The sequence below is a fragment of the Pseudochaenichthys georgianus genome, chromosome 14, assembly GCF_902827115.2.
Source record: "Pseudochaenichthys georgianus chromosome 14, fPseGeo1.2, whole genome shotgun sequence".
Lineage (NCBI taxonomy): Eukaryota > Metazoa > Chordata > Actinopteri > Perciformes > Channichthyidae > Pseudochaenichthys > Pseudochaenichthys georgianus.
In genome coordinates, this window is record NC_047516.1 from 27,635,539 (window position 1) to 27,653,000 (window position 17,462).

General features: G+C 41.0%; 1 protein-coding gene across 1 annotated transcript; it reads left to right on the forward strand.

Moving 5' to 3' along the window:
- Nucleotides 1–212: 212 nt before the first annotated feature.
- On the forward strand, nt 213–17,450 carry dhrs11a (dehydrogenase/reductase 11a). Its single transcript, XM_034098822.2, has 7 exons — nt 213–538; nt 13,043–13,252; nt 14,731–14,825; nt 15,141–15,270; nt 15,651–15,743; nt 15,829–15,894; nt 15,989–17,450. Exons 1-7 carry the CDS (start codon nt 407–409, stop codon nt 16,028–16,030), a joined length of 768 nt encoding a protein of 255 aa, XP_033954713.1. The 5' UTR covers nt 213–406; the 3' UTR covers nt 16,031–17,450.
- Nucleotides 17,451–17,462: the final 12 nt, after the last annotated feature.

Below are 17,462 nucleotides of genomic sequence, written 5' to 3' on the forward strand. Positions count from 1 at the left end.
TTATTTTACTTTTGTTGTTTTGGATTATTCCCCGACCAAACACTCGAAGGTATCATGCGAGTTATTTCAGTATTTCCCCAACAGGCGGCGGTAGATCACCCCCAGCCCCCCCCCCCCCAGCCTACCGGGCTGAAAAATAAAGTGGGAGGTGAAGTGAACCAAACAGTTACTCACGCCACTGCTCTTCATATTTTATATCCAGAGGAAGCGCATGGATCCGGGCTCAGGCACACTGCCCACCGCTGTCCTGATGCTGCACAGACAGGAGGCTCGAACTGCTGCATCCTCACTTTGAAGATATCGCACATAACAGTAATATCTGCGACGTTGACACTGTGAACCAATCAGCCAGAGGAGCAGCACAGCAGCTGTTGTTTCGCGTACACTACCGGTGTAGACAGAGGAGATGGAGCGGTGGAAAGGCAGAGTGGCCCTGGTGACCGGAGCCTCGGTGGGCATCGGAGCGGCGGTGGCCCGGGCACTGGTCCAGCAGGGCATGAGGGTGGTCGGCTGTGCTAGGAATGTCGACAAAATAGAGGTAATAATTTAATTTAATATAATTTAAAGCCGCCGGCGAATGGTCTATGCTACTCATGAAACAAGCTAGCAACAACAAACTAGCTAACTAACATGAACTGTTCACTAACATTAGCTTACAACTTCAGCTAGAAATAAACCATTAGCCCCAAAGGTAAAGCACTATGGACGTGTTCTGTTTTTGACGTTAGGCAAGGCAGGCGTTAAAAATAGCATGTCAGTTATTATGTTGCGTTAATGATAGACCTGTAACGTTAACAAATTCCTTTCAAGATAAAGTACCCTATTAATCCTAACAGAATTGCAAGGATAGCATATTTGAATGAATCACAAAACAACTATGGACTCTTTAAACGATCCCATCATAATAGGTATAAATCAGCTAAATCCCCATAGCTTTTTGTTATCGATTTACCATATGAATATTACAAAGATATTAATGTACCCCGAATTTTAACTAAACAATCTGTGAAGGCAAATGTGATGCTCCTTAACTTGCTTATTTCCCACCACATTACAATGCAACATTAACACTGTCCATTATTAACCCTTGCTGAATAGAATCTCTGGCTTTTGGTTGACCTTCTCCAGAAAGGTCAGAGGTCAGCAGGGATTCAGTATGATACTTCAGCTAGGGAGATACCTGATAACCACTGACCATTCTGTGGGACAGTAGCTGGTGGCTCATCCTGCATCCACTGCTAGTGTGACGGCAACAAACTGTTAGTTCAGGAAGAATCAAATGACCTCACTGCAGTTTCCAAAGAGATTTCAGTGGATGCCTTCTGGAGGCTCAGGGTGTCCCCAGTGTTGTGGGACACTGTCATTAAAATGTTGACTAGTGCACTTAAGAATGTCTTTCCGGATTATAGTTTTCAGGGTCTACTCTAAACTGACTGCCAACAAAAAAAAAGTTCGGTTAAAAAAGACCCATGCCATATAAATCAGTGTTATAGTACTCCATTCTAGGGCTAAACCATGTATTTATCATTTGTCAAAATACCATTCTGAAGAATAAATTGTGGTGACGCAGAGACGCCCTGGCCTGCAAATTGTATGCTATAGATCCAACAGAAAATAATCATGCAAAAATTATAAAATAATTTCCTTCAATTGCATGAATCATCTCGCATTTTCAATAAGAGTAAAAGTAACTGCAAATTAGTTAGTTTTTTTCCAAATCATTCAGCCCTGCTTTGTACAGAAACATTCATTTCTGATGTGGTTTGAAACAAAGGTTATTATATGAACCATAGAACATTTACATGTTTAGGTCGATGCGCAAATAGCTGCATAATACAGAACTTAAATCTCTCCCAGTATGATCAGTCAACACCCATTACAATTCCTGCTCTCATTGCAACAATGTAATTGGCGCCAGTGTTTAATATCTTTCAACTGCTTGTGCAACGCATATTGAACCAGTTAATTTATAGCTGTAATTAAAAAATATCACCTGAAAGGCAGGTGTCTGGGCCCACCCCTCTCACTCTTGCCTAACCATAAGCCATAAGGCACTGCACCTTGCTTATCTTTCAGCCAATAATTAAGCCTTAGTCCACACATGTCCAAGCCTACAGCACTGCGGTGGCCACCTTTTAGACAGCTAATGTATTTCCTTAAAGCATAAAAACTGTAGCTTGGCAGGCCTGTGGTTGTTGAATGTTAAAATGTTGTATTTTTTCACCTCACACAACATGTTTAACTACTTTAAATAATACACCACAGGCTATATTTTATGGTAGCAGTCATAAATTCCAATATTTTCTTACATCGAATGTGAATATGACGCTATACAGTAGTGTGGCTGTTATACCCGTTTATGCTGTTGCTCTGTTTACAGTTTGCAGTAACATAGTTGGCAAAAGGAGCAACATCAGTTTCAGGAACGGTGTGGTGTAAGCACAAATTACAAGCAGGCGAGTAACTCATTTCCAAGTTTCTCTTTCTAGTGTTTTTAAGGAAAAAATTCTCATGATTAATTTAGATCTTGTTTTTTTTATCATGCAAGAATGTTCACTACCGTACCTTGACACACACACACCCATGCCCATACAGTAATTGTAAATTGTGCAATAGATCGCCTCACTACATTCATGCTCAGGTCACACGGCCTCTCCGGTCAATAGTTAACTGCAGCAGCTTGCTTCAGCCCCTGTCAGCGACTTGTGCACGACTGAAACAAGGTCACACCGTTTCAAATCTTCATAGTACCTTTTTACATGATACAAACAGCTGGCAGCATTGGTAATCATTCCTTATTATAGACTTACCAAAGCTTAGATTCATACATATTTGGCCACACTAGGGAATGATATCAGTGACAGGTTTCTATATCTCCCATTCTGTGAAACATTTCATCACTTATACAAGACCTCAGAGAGCTGTCTGTGTGAGTAGAGGGACAAAGCTCGTATTGTACTCTGCAATGTAAACTGGGTTCTTGCTGTCGCTGTGCCAAACCTGGCATGCTGCGAGTGGGGTGATGCAAGTGTCCATCACGAAGCGATTGTTCTTGACCTCTCTTTGGTGTTCATTTCTTAACTTTCACTGTCAATATTGTCCAACAGCAATTGTAACACCCAAAGAAGACTCGATAATGAAATGGAGATATTTATAGATTTGATTTTTTTTCTGTTGAAACGAGTCACGCAGAAAGTGTAGAGTTGTGGCTGGCTGCAGTATTGTTTTGTTGTCTGTGAGACTATCGAGTTGGCAAGGGGGTGGGGCTAAAGGGAGACATGTGGTCACCATGGGCTCTGTACAGGAATGGAGAGGACGGGGACGCGGCCAAGTAGCAGCAGCACAGCTTCTCATTAACTCTTGTGAAGCCGTTAAAGAGTGGAAGTGGAAGAAGCTTTTATGTCGCTGGAAGATAAATTCTCTTCACACAATGTATTCTCAATGGTTATATAAAGGTTTAGAAGTGGCCTCTGAACATAGGACGGTGCTTTCTAAAACTGTGCCATTGAGAGCCGTGTGTGTGCGCACATTTTCTTTACAAGAAACAGGCAATGCAGAATTAGAATTTAGTGGTAAAACCAGAGTCCGAAATGCTTAATTTCTTCCACGGTTGGAAGTTGTATATTATAACTATTACAGTATACACAGTAGTCTTTGGGGCTAATACTATTGGCAAAAAGCAGATGATTAAAAAGTACAGTGTAATACAGTAACAATGCCAAGTGGTGCTCTCCAAAGTGCTGTGAGTAATGCAGTTAAGTAATTAATGCAGAGTATTGCACAGTTGAATAATTGCTTAAGTTATGTACAGTGTAGGCACATATCATCCATCACCGGCAAAGAGAGGAAGAGAATAATATAACTATATGGATGCATGTTTTATTAATTCTGCCATATCATTTGGATCTTATATTCTCTGTAGCCTATATCTGACTCTGTAAAAGAGGACATCTAGTTACTGGCTGATCATGCTTCTTTTTGTTCGCCCACATGTTGGCTTCATATCTGCTTACCCGGCACAAGGTGATGCAGGAGTAAATACACTGTTATGGGAATATAACTCCAGTTGATGATCGCCACAACCTATTAAATGTTCCCTCATTTAAAACACACATATAAGATTTAAGACTTCTCTTCATTTGTTTTCTTTTACCAAATTTGGTAGAGAAGTGACATAATGCTGTTATGAATTTAGATACAAGGGATTTAATATGTGTTCTTTTCACTTGAGTTCACAAATGACACTTGTTGTGTTATTGAAATGCGTTTCATTTAGTATATAGACCTTAGAAGACATCCGTAAATTGCTCTTTTATGTTTTTCCATTTCATGCAGGTCAGGGCTGATGTACAGATTAGTGTCAGTGCTGCTCTGGGGGGAGGGGGAGGGGGGAGAGAGGCCGAGGTGGGGATGGGGTTGGGTTTGTCACATAATCAATCCAATTCCATGGTTGCCTATGCACTCAATGATTCCTGGAATGTACGGTTTGAGTCCAACAGTATTCAGGCTGGAAACAAATCCTGATTCCTCATTGTTCACTGGAGATCAATAAAATGGTTGCCTCCAGTCTCTGCATGGCTTTTTTCTGAAGGATCCAATGTATCAAACAGGCATTCATTTGAAATCTATTCAGTACAGGACAGATTACTTTTTTGTCCATGCTGCAAGTTGTCATATTTGTTTCAGCTCAGGCTTAATGCAGAAGGACCATCTGCTCCTTTGTAATAAATACATATATTTGTATTTTAAGACAATTGTTAACTGCTAAAGGGAAACTGACATGCTTTTGAGGCAACTTACAATAGAGGCATCCATCACAATTCAAAGCTTTAGCTACTTCATTTTTAGATGAGATGCATTTAGAAAACATCAATTGTGGGGTTTTCAGATGTATTGTTGGCATACGTTTGCAAAGTGTTCTGCTTAAATTATGTCCAAAGAAGATTATTAATTATGGATAATAAAACTCAAACCTGGAGTGATAGACAGATTATTGTCGTTTTCTTTTTTCCCTTTTTTCCCAAATCTTGACAGTTGATGCAAATAGCTTTTTGAGACAGTAACATTTGAATACATTGATTATATTCAGTTTCAGTTTTGTACCTTTTTTTTTTTTTACTGGCTTATATCAAACAGTGGTTGCCTGTTACTGCAGCCTCTCCACTTTTAGTTTTGGCTTGCCTAAGCATCTTTTATGTAAGCGAGTGAATTCTAAATGAAAACTTCTTGAAGCCCTTGGCACGGCAGGGGAGCCAGGAGGTTAATTTAGGACCTTGGCTGACTTTTGGTGCCCAATTCGGGGGGAGGTAAAAGGTGCTCAGTCATGCGTCAAACGCTGAGGTGACACAATAAAAGACAATCAGTTTATCTCTGTCTGCAAATCTGACACTGTCTCACCCTTATCTGTCGGTTGTGTCAGAAGGGGCTGTTTCACAGTGAATAGATTTCACTCCAAAAAGGATTTGAAGTGGGTCAGACAACTTTACTCTGTTTGTCTCACTGCCTCTCCTTTAATCTGCACCCTGTTTTGAAATTTTGGAGATAAATAAAGAGTTGGCTAGTTCTAAAAATCCTATTTAGCCTCAAATACAGAACAAACAGTCCTCTCTTTATGTTTTAACATCGTGATCCTTGCTGTACTTCTTGCCATCGACTTAAGGAGAAATGACAGCACTGCTGTCTTCACCTCTCCAGTTGCGGTTTTATTTCCTCTGTCAATTTTCTCCTGAGCTCATCAAGTTACCTCGCAGCTTTTTTCTGCTCAGCTTCTGTCTTACCCATGCAGAAAAGCTTTTTCCTGACTGTACGTTTTCCACCTGAGCTGTAAGCTGACAAAGACTTATACCTAACTAATAATCCATCATGTTTCCAAGGATCCTGCCCCCAAGAGAAGAGACCTTCTCAGCAATGCAACACATGACTGCATGTATGGATCAGTCCAAAGCAGTAGACTCAATTGTTTTCAGGGTATGGATTTCTCGCGCATATTTGAAACAGATTTCTGATTAAATGCTAATGAAGAATCTGTTTTTTTTTATTGAGTGTGCAAAGAAAACTGACCTCAGTACGATTCAACCTTTCAACAACAAGGCCATTCAAAGTGCTTTACATAATAAAATAATAAAAAGTATCAACGTCATTAAGACAAAGTAAAAGAACATAACAAAAGGACATTTAAAATGCATTAAGGAGCCTAAAGAATACCACAGTAAAATATATTAAAATATAATAGTGTGACCGTGCAGTCTAAGAAACGCATATTAAAAGGCAGCCGGCACAAACTGAAGTCTACAGCCTACTTTGCATCCAGTTTTATGGATGTTAATTTCAATTATCCGATTAGTTAACAAAGTAGCAAAAGGTCAGAAATGTATTCCAAATGCTTTCTAAACAGTAGTATTTGAAAACAGTTAGCCAGTGGAGTAATTTGATCCACTTTCTACTTTCTTGGTGACCAGCCAATCGTGCTTTCTGCAACGTAAAATCCAAGTTTTTAACAATGGAGTCTGGTGGCGTGAAAAAGAGCGTTAGCGATTCAGTTCCTTGTTGGCAAGGGCTGCTTGAGCACGCAGTTAAGAGGTGAGAATATTATAAAAATATCGAACTTGTAAACTGATATTGATTTGTCTTTTTTTAGGTGGCTAAAATAAGTTTTACTGTTGGCCCCATCTACCTAGCAGCACATTGCTTTTACACTGACCATAGACAAGTACCTCAAACAACCTCATTGTCAAACAATCTGAACCCTCCCTTTTTAAATGTCTTCTCATCGCTTATGTCAGGATTGTTTTAAATTACTTCTACAGATAAACGTGATTGGTCTGGACAGCTCAGTGACCCCACAGAGCCATTCAGCCGGCACCCCCACCCTTCCACCGTCCTCTCTGAGCTTATCATCTTTCAAGGTGTAAGGTTTTACTGGCAGTGATGTTCCCTCTGCGGGCCTCCTGCTATGATAGGTGGGCTTCCTGTTCCGTCCTGTTGAAGACTTTCTGGAAACTTCTTCTCTGCGTTTACAGTCTATAGCGAGGTTGTCTGTGTGTTCGCCAATGTGTAAGGGGGGAGGACTTCATGTGCAACTGCAGAAGCAGGCCAGCACTTGTTATTGAAAGTATATTTGTTGCAGAGTGCGAAAGAGAGCACTCTGTGTTGAAAACAGTTAATATTCTACAACACAAAAACAGAGACAACTTTAGTTCAGTGTTTCCAAAAATTAGGGGGTTGATGAGAAAGAATGCAAATTGGATTGTTTTTGCTTCAACAGCGTCCAAATGGGATTTGTTGCTGGGAGTTTTTGGAAACATGTTATGGCTATTCTAAGCTCAAATGCTGAATAGACAAAGCTCCGACTGGCCCAGTTTGAAAGGGTTTTCTTTTTGAAGGTTCTGATCAATGCTGTCTCCATGAGACTCTCCTGTCTCTTTTTGCTGTCTGCACTGGGCTCAAAAACGTAGCATGCATAATGATGTGGCTCAAAGCTAGTGTCAGGGCCGCCCCCAGACCTGCGGCCAGAGCAAAGTTGTTCCAGCGGCTAGCATCAGGTGCAGGAATAACTCCTCACATGAGAGAAAGCCGTGACGCATGCTGGTTCACAACAGTGAGGGTTCACCCCTTTGCATGTTTCAAATACAAACAAGACAACTGGAGTCATTTTCTATCATATGATGCCCATGTGGATAAGTAACAAAAGGCTGCTCTCTAGTTCATCTAGCATTGAATGTTGGTTATGCCATCCTCACTCTGTATTACTTGGGAAATCAAATGTCACCACACTGGTTCCACCAGTCTGTTACACAACACAAGGCACAACACAACACAAGTGTCTTCAGTCTATCGAGGTTATGAAAGCCGTTTTCATTTGCAGAACTCCGTACCCAACATTGTTTCTCAATTACTGATCGACAGGCACAGGCTTTTAGGTTTATGGCTTGGGGCTTGATTGGAACTCCAGAGAGATCTGTCAATCAGTGTAGTTTCAAACGAAGAGCATTATCTCTTTGTCTTATTCGGACTGTTTTGAAGTTGTTGTAAAAAAACACCCTGTCCAACCTTTAGACCTTTTTTTGTTTTTTCAGTCTGTGAGAAGGAGATAATGCACATCCATCCCTTCTTCCCTGCCGCAATGCTATTATACAGCCTACTTTCACCTTTGACCCCACACTCTCTGTGAAGTCTAATTTTGTTTTCCACAATAGTAGTTCAGCTAATGAATGATAGGGTTTAGAGCAGGGTTGTCAAACTCAAGTCCCGGGGGCCAAATCCGGCCCACGACTTCATTTAATGCGGCCCCACAAGAGCTCTAAAAGAATATAATACGTTTATTATACGGTTGCATGATGAAATACAGAAGCATGTTGCCCATTAACTACATGTCCCACAATGCATCTCAAATATGATTTTTTTTTTCAGAATTTGACTTTTCTTTCTTCAAAATTTCCCTTTTTTTTTACATTTTCGCTTTTTTTTTCCAGAATTTGGCTTTAAAAAAATAAAATAATTTTGTGACATTCTCACTGAAGAGACTTCCAATGATTTGCCATAGACTTATGCTTTCAGACGTAGTAAATTATGAAGTTATTACCCTGTCCGATAATGATCCAATGCTGAGGCAATAATGTCCTATAATACATACGTTTATATTAAATATTTACATATGTATTTTCATATAGTCTTAGGGTTACAACCGGCCCTTTGAGTTCAACCAAAATGCTGATGTGGCCGGTGCTGAAATTGAGTTTGACACCCCTGGTTTAGAGGAAGAAAGTGTCAGTACTGGGTGTGCTCCTCAGAGAACAAAAAGAAATCAATAAAAGAAGAATGTGTTTGGCTCTCTGGTTCATGGCATTCTTCATTTTACATTTCAATGAGAATAAAATCATCCAATAAGTCTTATATGAATTCATGTATTTGTTGGATTTTTCCTCACTTGCAGGACCCACCATGTGCTGCGATTCTGCTCCTTCTTATGGAGTAAAACATAAAGAAATCTGAATGCATTTTGATCAGCTTTAGGTTTAGCTTTCTCACTCTTCTTCAGTTTCACGCTCTGCTGCCAACCCTCCCTCTGCTCCTCCCTCCTGCTGCACACTTTTTGTTATCACTGGTCAACAGTCTCAGTAATGAGGATGAAAATTCTTTGTGACAGGCCAAATGGTTTTGTGTGTCACAGGTACTTAAAAAATGGAAAAAGGAATTAAGAGGGGTGCGGTTTTTTTGCATGAGAGAAGGCAACATGGCCTATAACACAATCCATCTTTTATCTGTGAGTCTTCCTGAGTCAACCTGAGACAAATCTAATTCCTCAGCTCTCTCTGCTCATGCCTGCTGCCTGGTGCTATTGATCTGGTTCACCACTTAGAGCTTGTCTGCCTTTAGCGGTTTGCCATCTTTATTTTTATCTCTTTCCTCCCCTCTCCCAGCGACTTGTTTTGCTGGTCCAATCACACCAGTTCCACGTGAGTGGGTGAATGATTGATAAACGTGGTGTGGGACAATGATGCCCCATGTATTGTAGTGCTTATATAACAGCCCCCTGCAGGGTTTTCCGGCCGTGAATGTGACCATGTAGGCATGTAAACATGTGTCTGAGAGCGCTGCGTGGGTGTTTGTACACCCATTACTGTAACATGTGAAAGCTTTATGACCTGTTGTAACATCATTTGTAAGATTTTTTTTTATCTTTCCGTGTTGCTCTTATCACGACTGTCTGGGTTATAGCAAACACATTTTATTTGATGAATGGAGCTCAGCGTGTTCCGTCTTTCATAACCATCCAAGAACAAAACTATATGAGTAACAAGCAACATGTAAAACCTTTTGAATTGTCGTCCACAGAAGAGCAAAAAAGAAAGAAGCTACACAATGTAACTCAGAATTAGAATTCTTCATTAAGACAATTTTATTACATAATGTCATGATTTGTTTACATTTTTGTTGATTGGATTCTGATGGGGCATTTGATAGATTTGGGTGTGTCTTTCCTGTGCACCTAGTACACATTGCCCTCAATTATCTTCAGGTTTATTTTGTGGGTTTTTTAGGCTCATTTAGCAGCACTATTGTGAGGGATTTTTTTATCCCCGTCTTTAAAAAGTATGACACTGAACACGCTTGAAGCAACATTAGGAATGATTCAGTGTTTTTGTGACTTTGCGCAACTGTAGTTTCAAAGTGCATTCCTCTTATACACCGCTGTGGTTAATAGGGTGGTGCAGGAATGTGTCCGAAACCTGTAAATAAGTAAGCATTGTAGCACTTCCCGATATTAGGTCTGTGTCCTGCCCCCAGGTTAGAGAAGCTGGAAGACATCAGAGGGGAAACGGAAAATAAATCTAATAAATATGATCCAGTTGCCTGAAATCAACTTAGTGCTGTTATTCCTCACGCTCTTCTCCAAGGATATTGTCAAACCTGCCCACCAAAGTGAAATAGCGAACAGAAAGTGACTGACAGAGGCTCCATTCTTCCTATAGCAAGCTAGTGTGGTATCAACATTACATTTTAAGGTTAAATAGTTACATAATGATGCTTTAGGTTGTACAGTACATGCAAGAACAAGTAGTGCCCCTGTGCAAGTCTGAGTGTTTTAGTGATGCATTTGTTTAGGAAGTATTAAGAATACAACTGGAGAAATAACAATTGGAGAAAGAGTGTTTTGATATAGTTTTGCTGATGTTATCGGCATCCCACATTCACACAGAATTTCAAGGTAAGAAAGGGCGAGTCAATGCTCATTTAGTATTTATTCTAACCTGCAAATATCCACTTTCATGATGCTGAATGAATGGTGTGTACAACGTCTGTGCCAACTATGTTGCTGTGGCATGTTCTGGCCTGGTTGCTTATCTGTGGGCTAGCATACTGTGGGCGTGGGCAGGACCCGCCCTCATACTGGCCATAGCAGTACAGCTGGTGCCAGAACACACACACACACACACACACACACACACACACACACACACACACACACACACACACACACACACACACACACACACACACACACACACAGCCTGAGACTTCCTGTTGTTGGACTACGATCACAGCCTGGTGGCTCTGCTGCTCCCACTTAAACCTCAGTAACACAACACTATCCCCCCCCTAACTAGCGACTGGCATGGCTTCCGTTTCATGTTAACCTCCTTTCTGATTAAAGAAGAGCCTCTCCACCAGTCTGTCTGTCTTCCTGCCGCAGAGCCTTTCCCTTCAGGGATTCAGGGGAGTGTGAAATACAGACATTTGGTCTAAAGGCAGCTCACATACTGAACTCTAAAGGCATCTCTGCAGCTGAGCAGACCAGAGTGAGCACAGCTTCACATTTCAGATAATAGACTAAAGGGCATGGTTCACCTTTCTACCACACGGGCTGGAGATGTGTACTCATTACAGATGAAACGAGTGTTTCAGCATTTTGACAGCTTTATTCGGGTAATGCCTTCTCTCTGGATAATCCCAGTTAAACAGCTTAAAGAGAGAGCTGGGAAATCTGCACGCTGCTAAATGTGAGATAGGATGCATTGTGTCCATGTGCCAGACATCTAACAGATAATCCCACATGATTACCTTTCATCACCTGTAGTGTCACATGCTACTTTTTGATGGACCAAGAGTCTCTTTAAATAAAGCTGATGATGATGCTTCCAACATTTGGCAGCTAGATGTCCCTACGTTTCAGATGCCTTCTCTTGGATTAGTTGCACCACAAACATTGTTTGATGTGTTTTGGGCCTTATATAATCTCGTCAAGATGGATATCCTCAATTGTCATGTAAAAAAATTATGATTATGCATGTATGCCAAGTAATATACATTTGTGATGGAAATGTCCAACCTTACTGACAAAGCATACTAGGGGTGAACTTTATCAACATGACATTTATATTTAGCTAGCTCGGGAATTTCGTTGTTTATATCCATGGTCACACGCTCAATATTTCCTATGGCTGCTTTGATGATCCGTCATCATTTCCCAGTGCTTTGATGGTTGAATCTGTAGACAAGCCCTTGTATCATTGCGTGAATTATTGTTGATATTGTCAACAATTCCCAACTATAGTGGTACCAGGGGGAAGATAATACATTTTATTAAATTAGCTTAACCCACCAACTCAACTAAAAGAATGTAGTAAGAGATAAACAGTTGAAATGGTAAACTAAAAGTAAAGAATAAACAGATTAAATGTTAGCTTATCAGTTAAGTTGTAATGTCCAGCTTCTGTCACGAGCAATATAAGTACTTATGCTCATTTCAAATGTTATTGATTGGACAAAAGACTATAACAACAGTAACTTCAAGCTAGGGAAGGCAAATTATTTTAGAATTGTCTTTATATCCAGACCAAAGATCAGTCAAATGCTCTCTGGCATCTGTTGCTGTAATAAGGCTGTCCAATGATTTCATTTGGCCCCCAGTGGCCCCCAGGATTCTTTCAAAAATATTTTTCTGGAACGGAAGCTTTGGGCAGGTTGTTAAAAATGAAGAGGGGGGGGAATTGTTCAGTATGGCCCCATGTTTGACGCTCACAGTGTTTCAGTTCTTGTGCATCCTCTCTGTCTACCAGCAGCCCCGCCCTGTTCACCTCCTGTCTGACTGGCACCCGAAAGGAGACATCAGGTGACTGGTGCAGCTGTGCCTGGCAGGGGGGTGTGTGTCAGTTTGTATCAAACCGACTGTGGTGCTCGGCCAGCTGACTTGGTTGGAGTGCTGCCTGCTCAGCTGCAGCAGGAACAGGACAGCTGTATCCCGAAGCAAGAAAAGGCATCCCATCATGCTTCTTCTCCAGGGTCATATTTTAATATTGCTAGCTAAAGTGCTTTTTTAAATAGCTTGAAGGTAAATCAACACACTAATGCCGTCAGGTTACTTCTTGCGCTCCACTGATGTGGCGTTGGTTTGATGAGTGCCTGTCCTCCATGCAGAGTGGGTAGGGTGTTCATAATGGCAGGTTAATCATTTAACTTACCTAACAGTTGTTCAGTCCAGATAATCAATTGTTTATTATCCTCTAACAAATTCCATTGTGTCTGATTTGTGTTTTTATAGAAGCTGGCAGCAGAATGTCAGAGCGCAGGCTACAGTGGCACGCTGATCCCTTACAAGTGTGACCTGTCCAACGAGGAGGAGATCCTGTCCATGTTTTCAGCAATCAAGACGCTACACAAGGGCGTGGACGTGTGCATCAATAATGCCGGACTGGCCCACAACGAGCCGCTTCTCAGCGGGAAGACGGAGGGCTGGAGGAACATGATCGACGTGGGTTGAGACACAAACACAAATATGAATGCTGTAGGCTGAAAATAAAAAAGCTAGAGAGAAACATATTCATTTAAAGTGGGGATGGTTAGAGTTACCCTCTTCCCCTGCTGTAGTATTGATTTTATGGTTGCACTACTCAAACAGTAAAGCAGAAGCAAGAGCTGAAATGGTTGCTCAGTCTGAGTGGAAGTGTTTGTATAGCTTGTATAAAGAATACAAACCCCCCCCCCCCCCTCACAGAGGCTGCTTCATCGGCTCTGTAGAGAGGCCCACTAATGAAAGCCAGCACTATTTCTCTTGTTTGGACCTTTACATTCTGATTCATTGAGCTCTTGACCACTGCGGACCCCCTGCTCCAAAGTCCCCGCCTTCAGAGTCCCACATTTGTAACGCTCGTCCATCTGTTGTCATGGCAGCCTGAATGGATGTGTACAGCAGTGTATTTTTAGCCTGTGTTTAATCTGTACGCTGACCTTGTTTGGTCACTTCCCCCCTATCTTGCCACCACGTTGGCTTTAACCTGCCCGTCTATCAGCGTCAGTACAGGAGCAGCTTAGAGGACACAAGCTGGACAGGAAGAGCAGCTTCAGTCTCACACAGTGACCCAGAGAGCACCAGCTCAACTCATGCACTGTCATCATCACATAACACTTTTTATATTGAAAAATCACATTTAAGGGGACAGTTCGCCCTAAAATAAACAACTTGCCTGTAAAGCTTGTTATCGGCATTGGTTGGTAACGTGTGAGATGTTATATGATATCGCCCCATGGAGACGTTTTCTGTCCAGACAATGGATTTGCTAAAATGCAACTATGCTACTTTGCTTTTGTATCGGGAGTCCTTCCATAGATCATGTTACTCAATATACACAGACTTTGTTGTGAGCAGTTTTTTGCAGAAACTATTTAAATTCTTGAGTGTATAAACTAATGTATGATAGGATTGCGACAACTTAAGAAGTAAACGGTAATGGTGTCCTCCTCAGCTGAGCGCTAATGCTAGCTAGCTTAGGTGAGTTCAGGAGAGCCTCTTGTCCACAAGAGGACGATTGCTTCCTCCTCGTGTGCCATGATACGGTGTGGCAGTAGTTTGGTAGAAAGAAAATAGTTCCTGAATGCATCTCAAAGCAATCTGTGGATTATCTTGAGTAACCAGGTCATCATTTCTGGAACGAGACATTGCTGCTAAGTTTTTTGGATGTATTTTTTTTAGCTTTAAGCAGAGTGTCTACTTCTATAATGTCAGAGAAAAGCCAAACCTCTAGGGGCCGACAGCTTACACAAAAACCAACAATCTATATTGATAGCTCTATAGGTAATTATAATATACATTTTAGATTTTGGAAGTGTCCTTTTAAGATCTGTAAATGATATCAACTTACTAATGTTTTCTCTTTTACACAGCATGTCTTTGGCAGTGAAAGGAACATGCATTAAATTAATGAAATGTTTTTGTCTTCCCCTCCCCTTCAGGTGAATGTCTTGGCTCTGTCTATCTGCACCCGTGAGGCTTACAAATCAATGAAGGAGAGGAATGTGGACGATGGCCACATCATCAATATTAACAGGTAAGCTATAAATAATCACCTTTAAATCTAAGAACAAATGTTAAAGGTAATCTGAAAAAACCTCAGTAAATGTGTGAACGGCTGGTATCAGGTAAAGCCCATTGATAGCCTGGACGTGGAACAATGTGAAGGACTGTTGGACTCATTATTCAATCAATCAATTTTGCAAATCATTCATTATAATGCTGTTGTGGAATTCTTTAGATCTATTCATTGATTTAACTTTCTATATTTAGGAACTGTGATGGGCCTGCAAAGCCCTTTGATACTCTGTACTTTATATGATACTAACCTACCTTCTCCTCCCTGTTACAGTATGGGTGGGCATCGGGTGGTGGCGAGTGCCGATGAGCATTTCTACTGTGCCACTAAATACGCTGTGACTGCTTTGACCGAGGGCATACGGCAAGAGCTCCGAGAAGCAAACACCCACATCAGGGCCACAGTGAGTTACATGTTATCAGAGTGCAGGTTCCTTCTGTAGCATAATGCTCCTATAAGCGATCACATAAATAAGTGTACATGCAGTGAGCTATGGAAGCCCTGAGAGGCAAGAGAGCGAAAACGTTTTTTTTTGCCAGGGGAAAATAGTTTGCCAGTCAGCTTTTTGTTTTATCCGTGGAATTGTGGGAAAATAAAAAAGGTTTGGCAGGGACATCCTTTGTTCAGTTATTTTTTTTAAATACTAATTGTGGCCACAGGGTGGAGTACATCATCCCATGTTTTAAAAAAGCAAGACATGAATTGTAATCAACCCTGCTCTACTGTAACGCTTTCATCGCCTGGTGTAGCACTAAATTCCTCTTGCATTTGCCTCCCCTGCAGTGTATATCTCCTGGAATAGTGGAGACTGAGTTTGCCTTCCGGCATCACAACAGCGATCCAGAGAAAGCAGCTGCAGTGTATGAGAGTATGAAAGTAAGAGTCACAAGATGCATTTCACAAAGCGAGAAAAACAAAGTTAATTTTCCTCAATAATCCTTTCTTTTTCTCCACTTTTCAGTGTTTGAAAGCAGAAGACATAGCCAGTGCAGTCACATTTGTCCTTGGTGCCCCTCCTCACGTCCAGGTAATCTCTCCTTCTCTAGCTTTTTTCATTAAATGCATCAGCGTTGAATGCTTTTTAGTTCCTGTATTGATCTCCTTTTCATTTGTGCCCCCAGATTGGAGATGTGCAGATGAGGCCATTGGATCAGGTGTTATAGCATTGATACAGGAGCAGACAGACGGCAGCCATGGTGACTCCTTAGCGACCTCTGCTGGGAAAGGGTGGGTAGGATGGGGGGGGGAGGGATTAACAAATCTACTCCAGCTGTGTTGGATCTGCAGGGATGTGGTGGGTGAGGGCCGGAGCCTTAAGGAGGCTGAGCAAGGTAATGAAGGGGCGTGGACTTTGTTAAAACCACTACAAAATTACTACTGAATGCAGCAACCTGGTATTTGTGAATCGTTGAGCCCGGTCCTGAGCTGAGCCGACTCCAAACTACAATAGGAACAAAATATATTAAAAAAGGAGTGAGTCGCTGCTGCTGTGCTCATCTGCACGGCCGTCACTTCAGAGGGAAGAGTATGCCATTGATTGCACATGTTTTTTGGGTTTATTTTGTAGGTCATATGACATATCTTTTTTGAAATAAAATGGAAAGAGTAATTGCTGTTTATAAGAATGACATTTTCTTTTGTTTAATATTTTTTTTATAAATATTTTAACTTTTGATCTTAGGTAGATGTGGTCTCATACTCACTAACCGTAGACGATGCTATGTCTGACTCACTATTACTAACCTCAAAAGGTCCATCTCGACACCTTCACCGACAGTATGATCTCACAACCTCATTCAGTTTAGAGCTATCCAGGGTTCAACTACTTTTAAGGTATTGGGGGAAGTATAAGTGCCCTTGTCTGTTAAAGTTCTATTTTTCTTTAAGTTGGGCTGTATAATGTACTTATCCATAGTAGGTGAATTGTTGAGACACTTATAAAACATCTGAGTTTAAGTGTGCATTACATTTAGAACAATTTATCACTTTACATTAGTACATTTTCTTGGAAAAGGAACTTGGGTGGTTCGGAAACATTTTTGGAAAAGTCACACAATTAAACAAATAAACTTGAAACAGGAACCTTTTATGTTCTAAGACTTAACATTTATTATTATCAATTTTGTCAATGGTGTCTGGTGGCTTTTTAAAAAAAGCACACTTCAGTTCCACTTAAACTGATGCAGACTTTATAGGTGGCTAATTACGCGTTGCTGATTCCTCCAATCACAGCAGTACATTGCTTAGCTTCTGTGCTGGTACTCCCGTCTGCTTTTCCAAACTGGGGGGCGTGCCAACTTCCATCAACTGTAGTTAATACACTTAATATAAAATAGTACCTTACACAACGCCACTTTAAACACTCTGAACTATCCCTTTAAGCACATGGGTTTCTACTATCCACCTTTTTGCATAATTAGTCGTTCTGCACTTTGGATTCATTTACCAGGAATTACAAGAAGGAAACACTGGGAACTTATATAGGGGAAGAAACTAACTCTGTGTACATGTATATCCTAGAAATGTACCTTTCAGTGGAAATGTCTCCTTAATTGAATGAATAAAAACATTTGCCCAGAAGTAGATGATGGTCTG

Excerpts from the sequence above, each read along its gene's own strand:
- dhrs11a (XM_034098822.2), top strand. The coding sequence starts at position 407 with ATGGAGCGGTGGAAAGGCAGAGTGGCCCTGGTGACCGGAGCCTCGGTG. Across the intron at positions 539-13,042 it reads GGAATGTCGACAAAATAGAG|AAGCTGGCAGCAGAATGTCA; the intron begins GTAATAATTTAA and ends GTGTTTTTATAG. Across the intron at positions 13,253-14,730 it reads GCTGGAGGAACATGATCGAC|GTGAATGTCTTGGCTCTGTC; the intron begins GTGGGTTGAGAC and ends CCTCCCCTTCAG.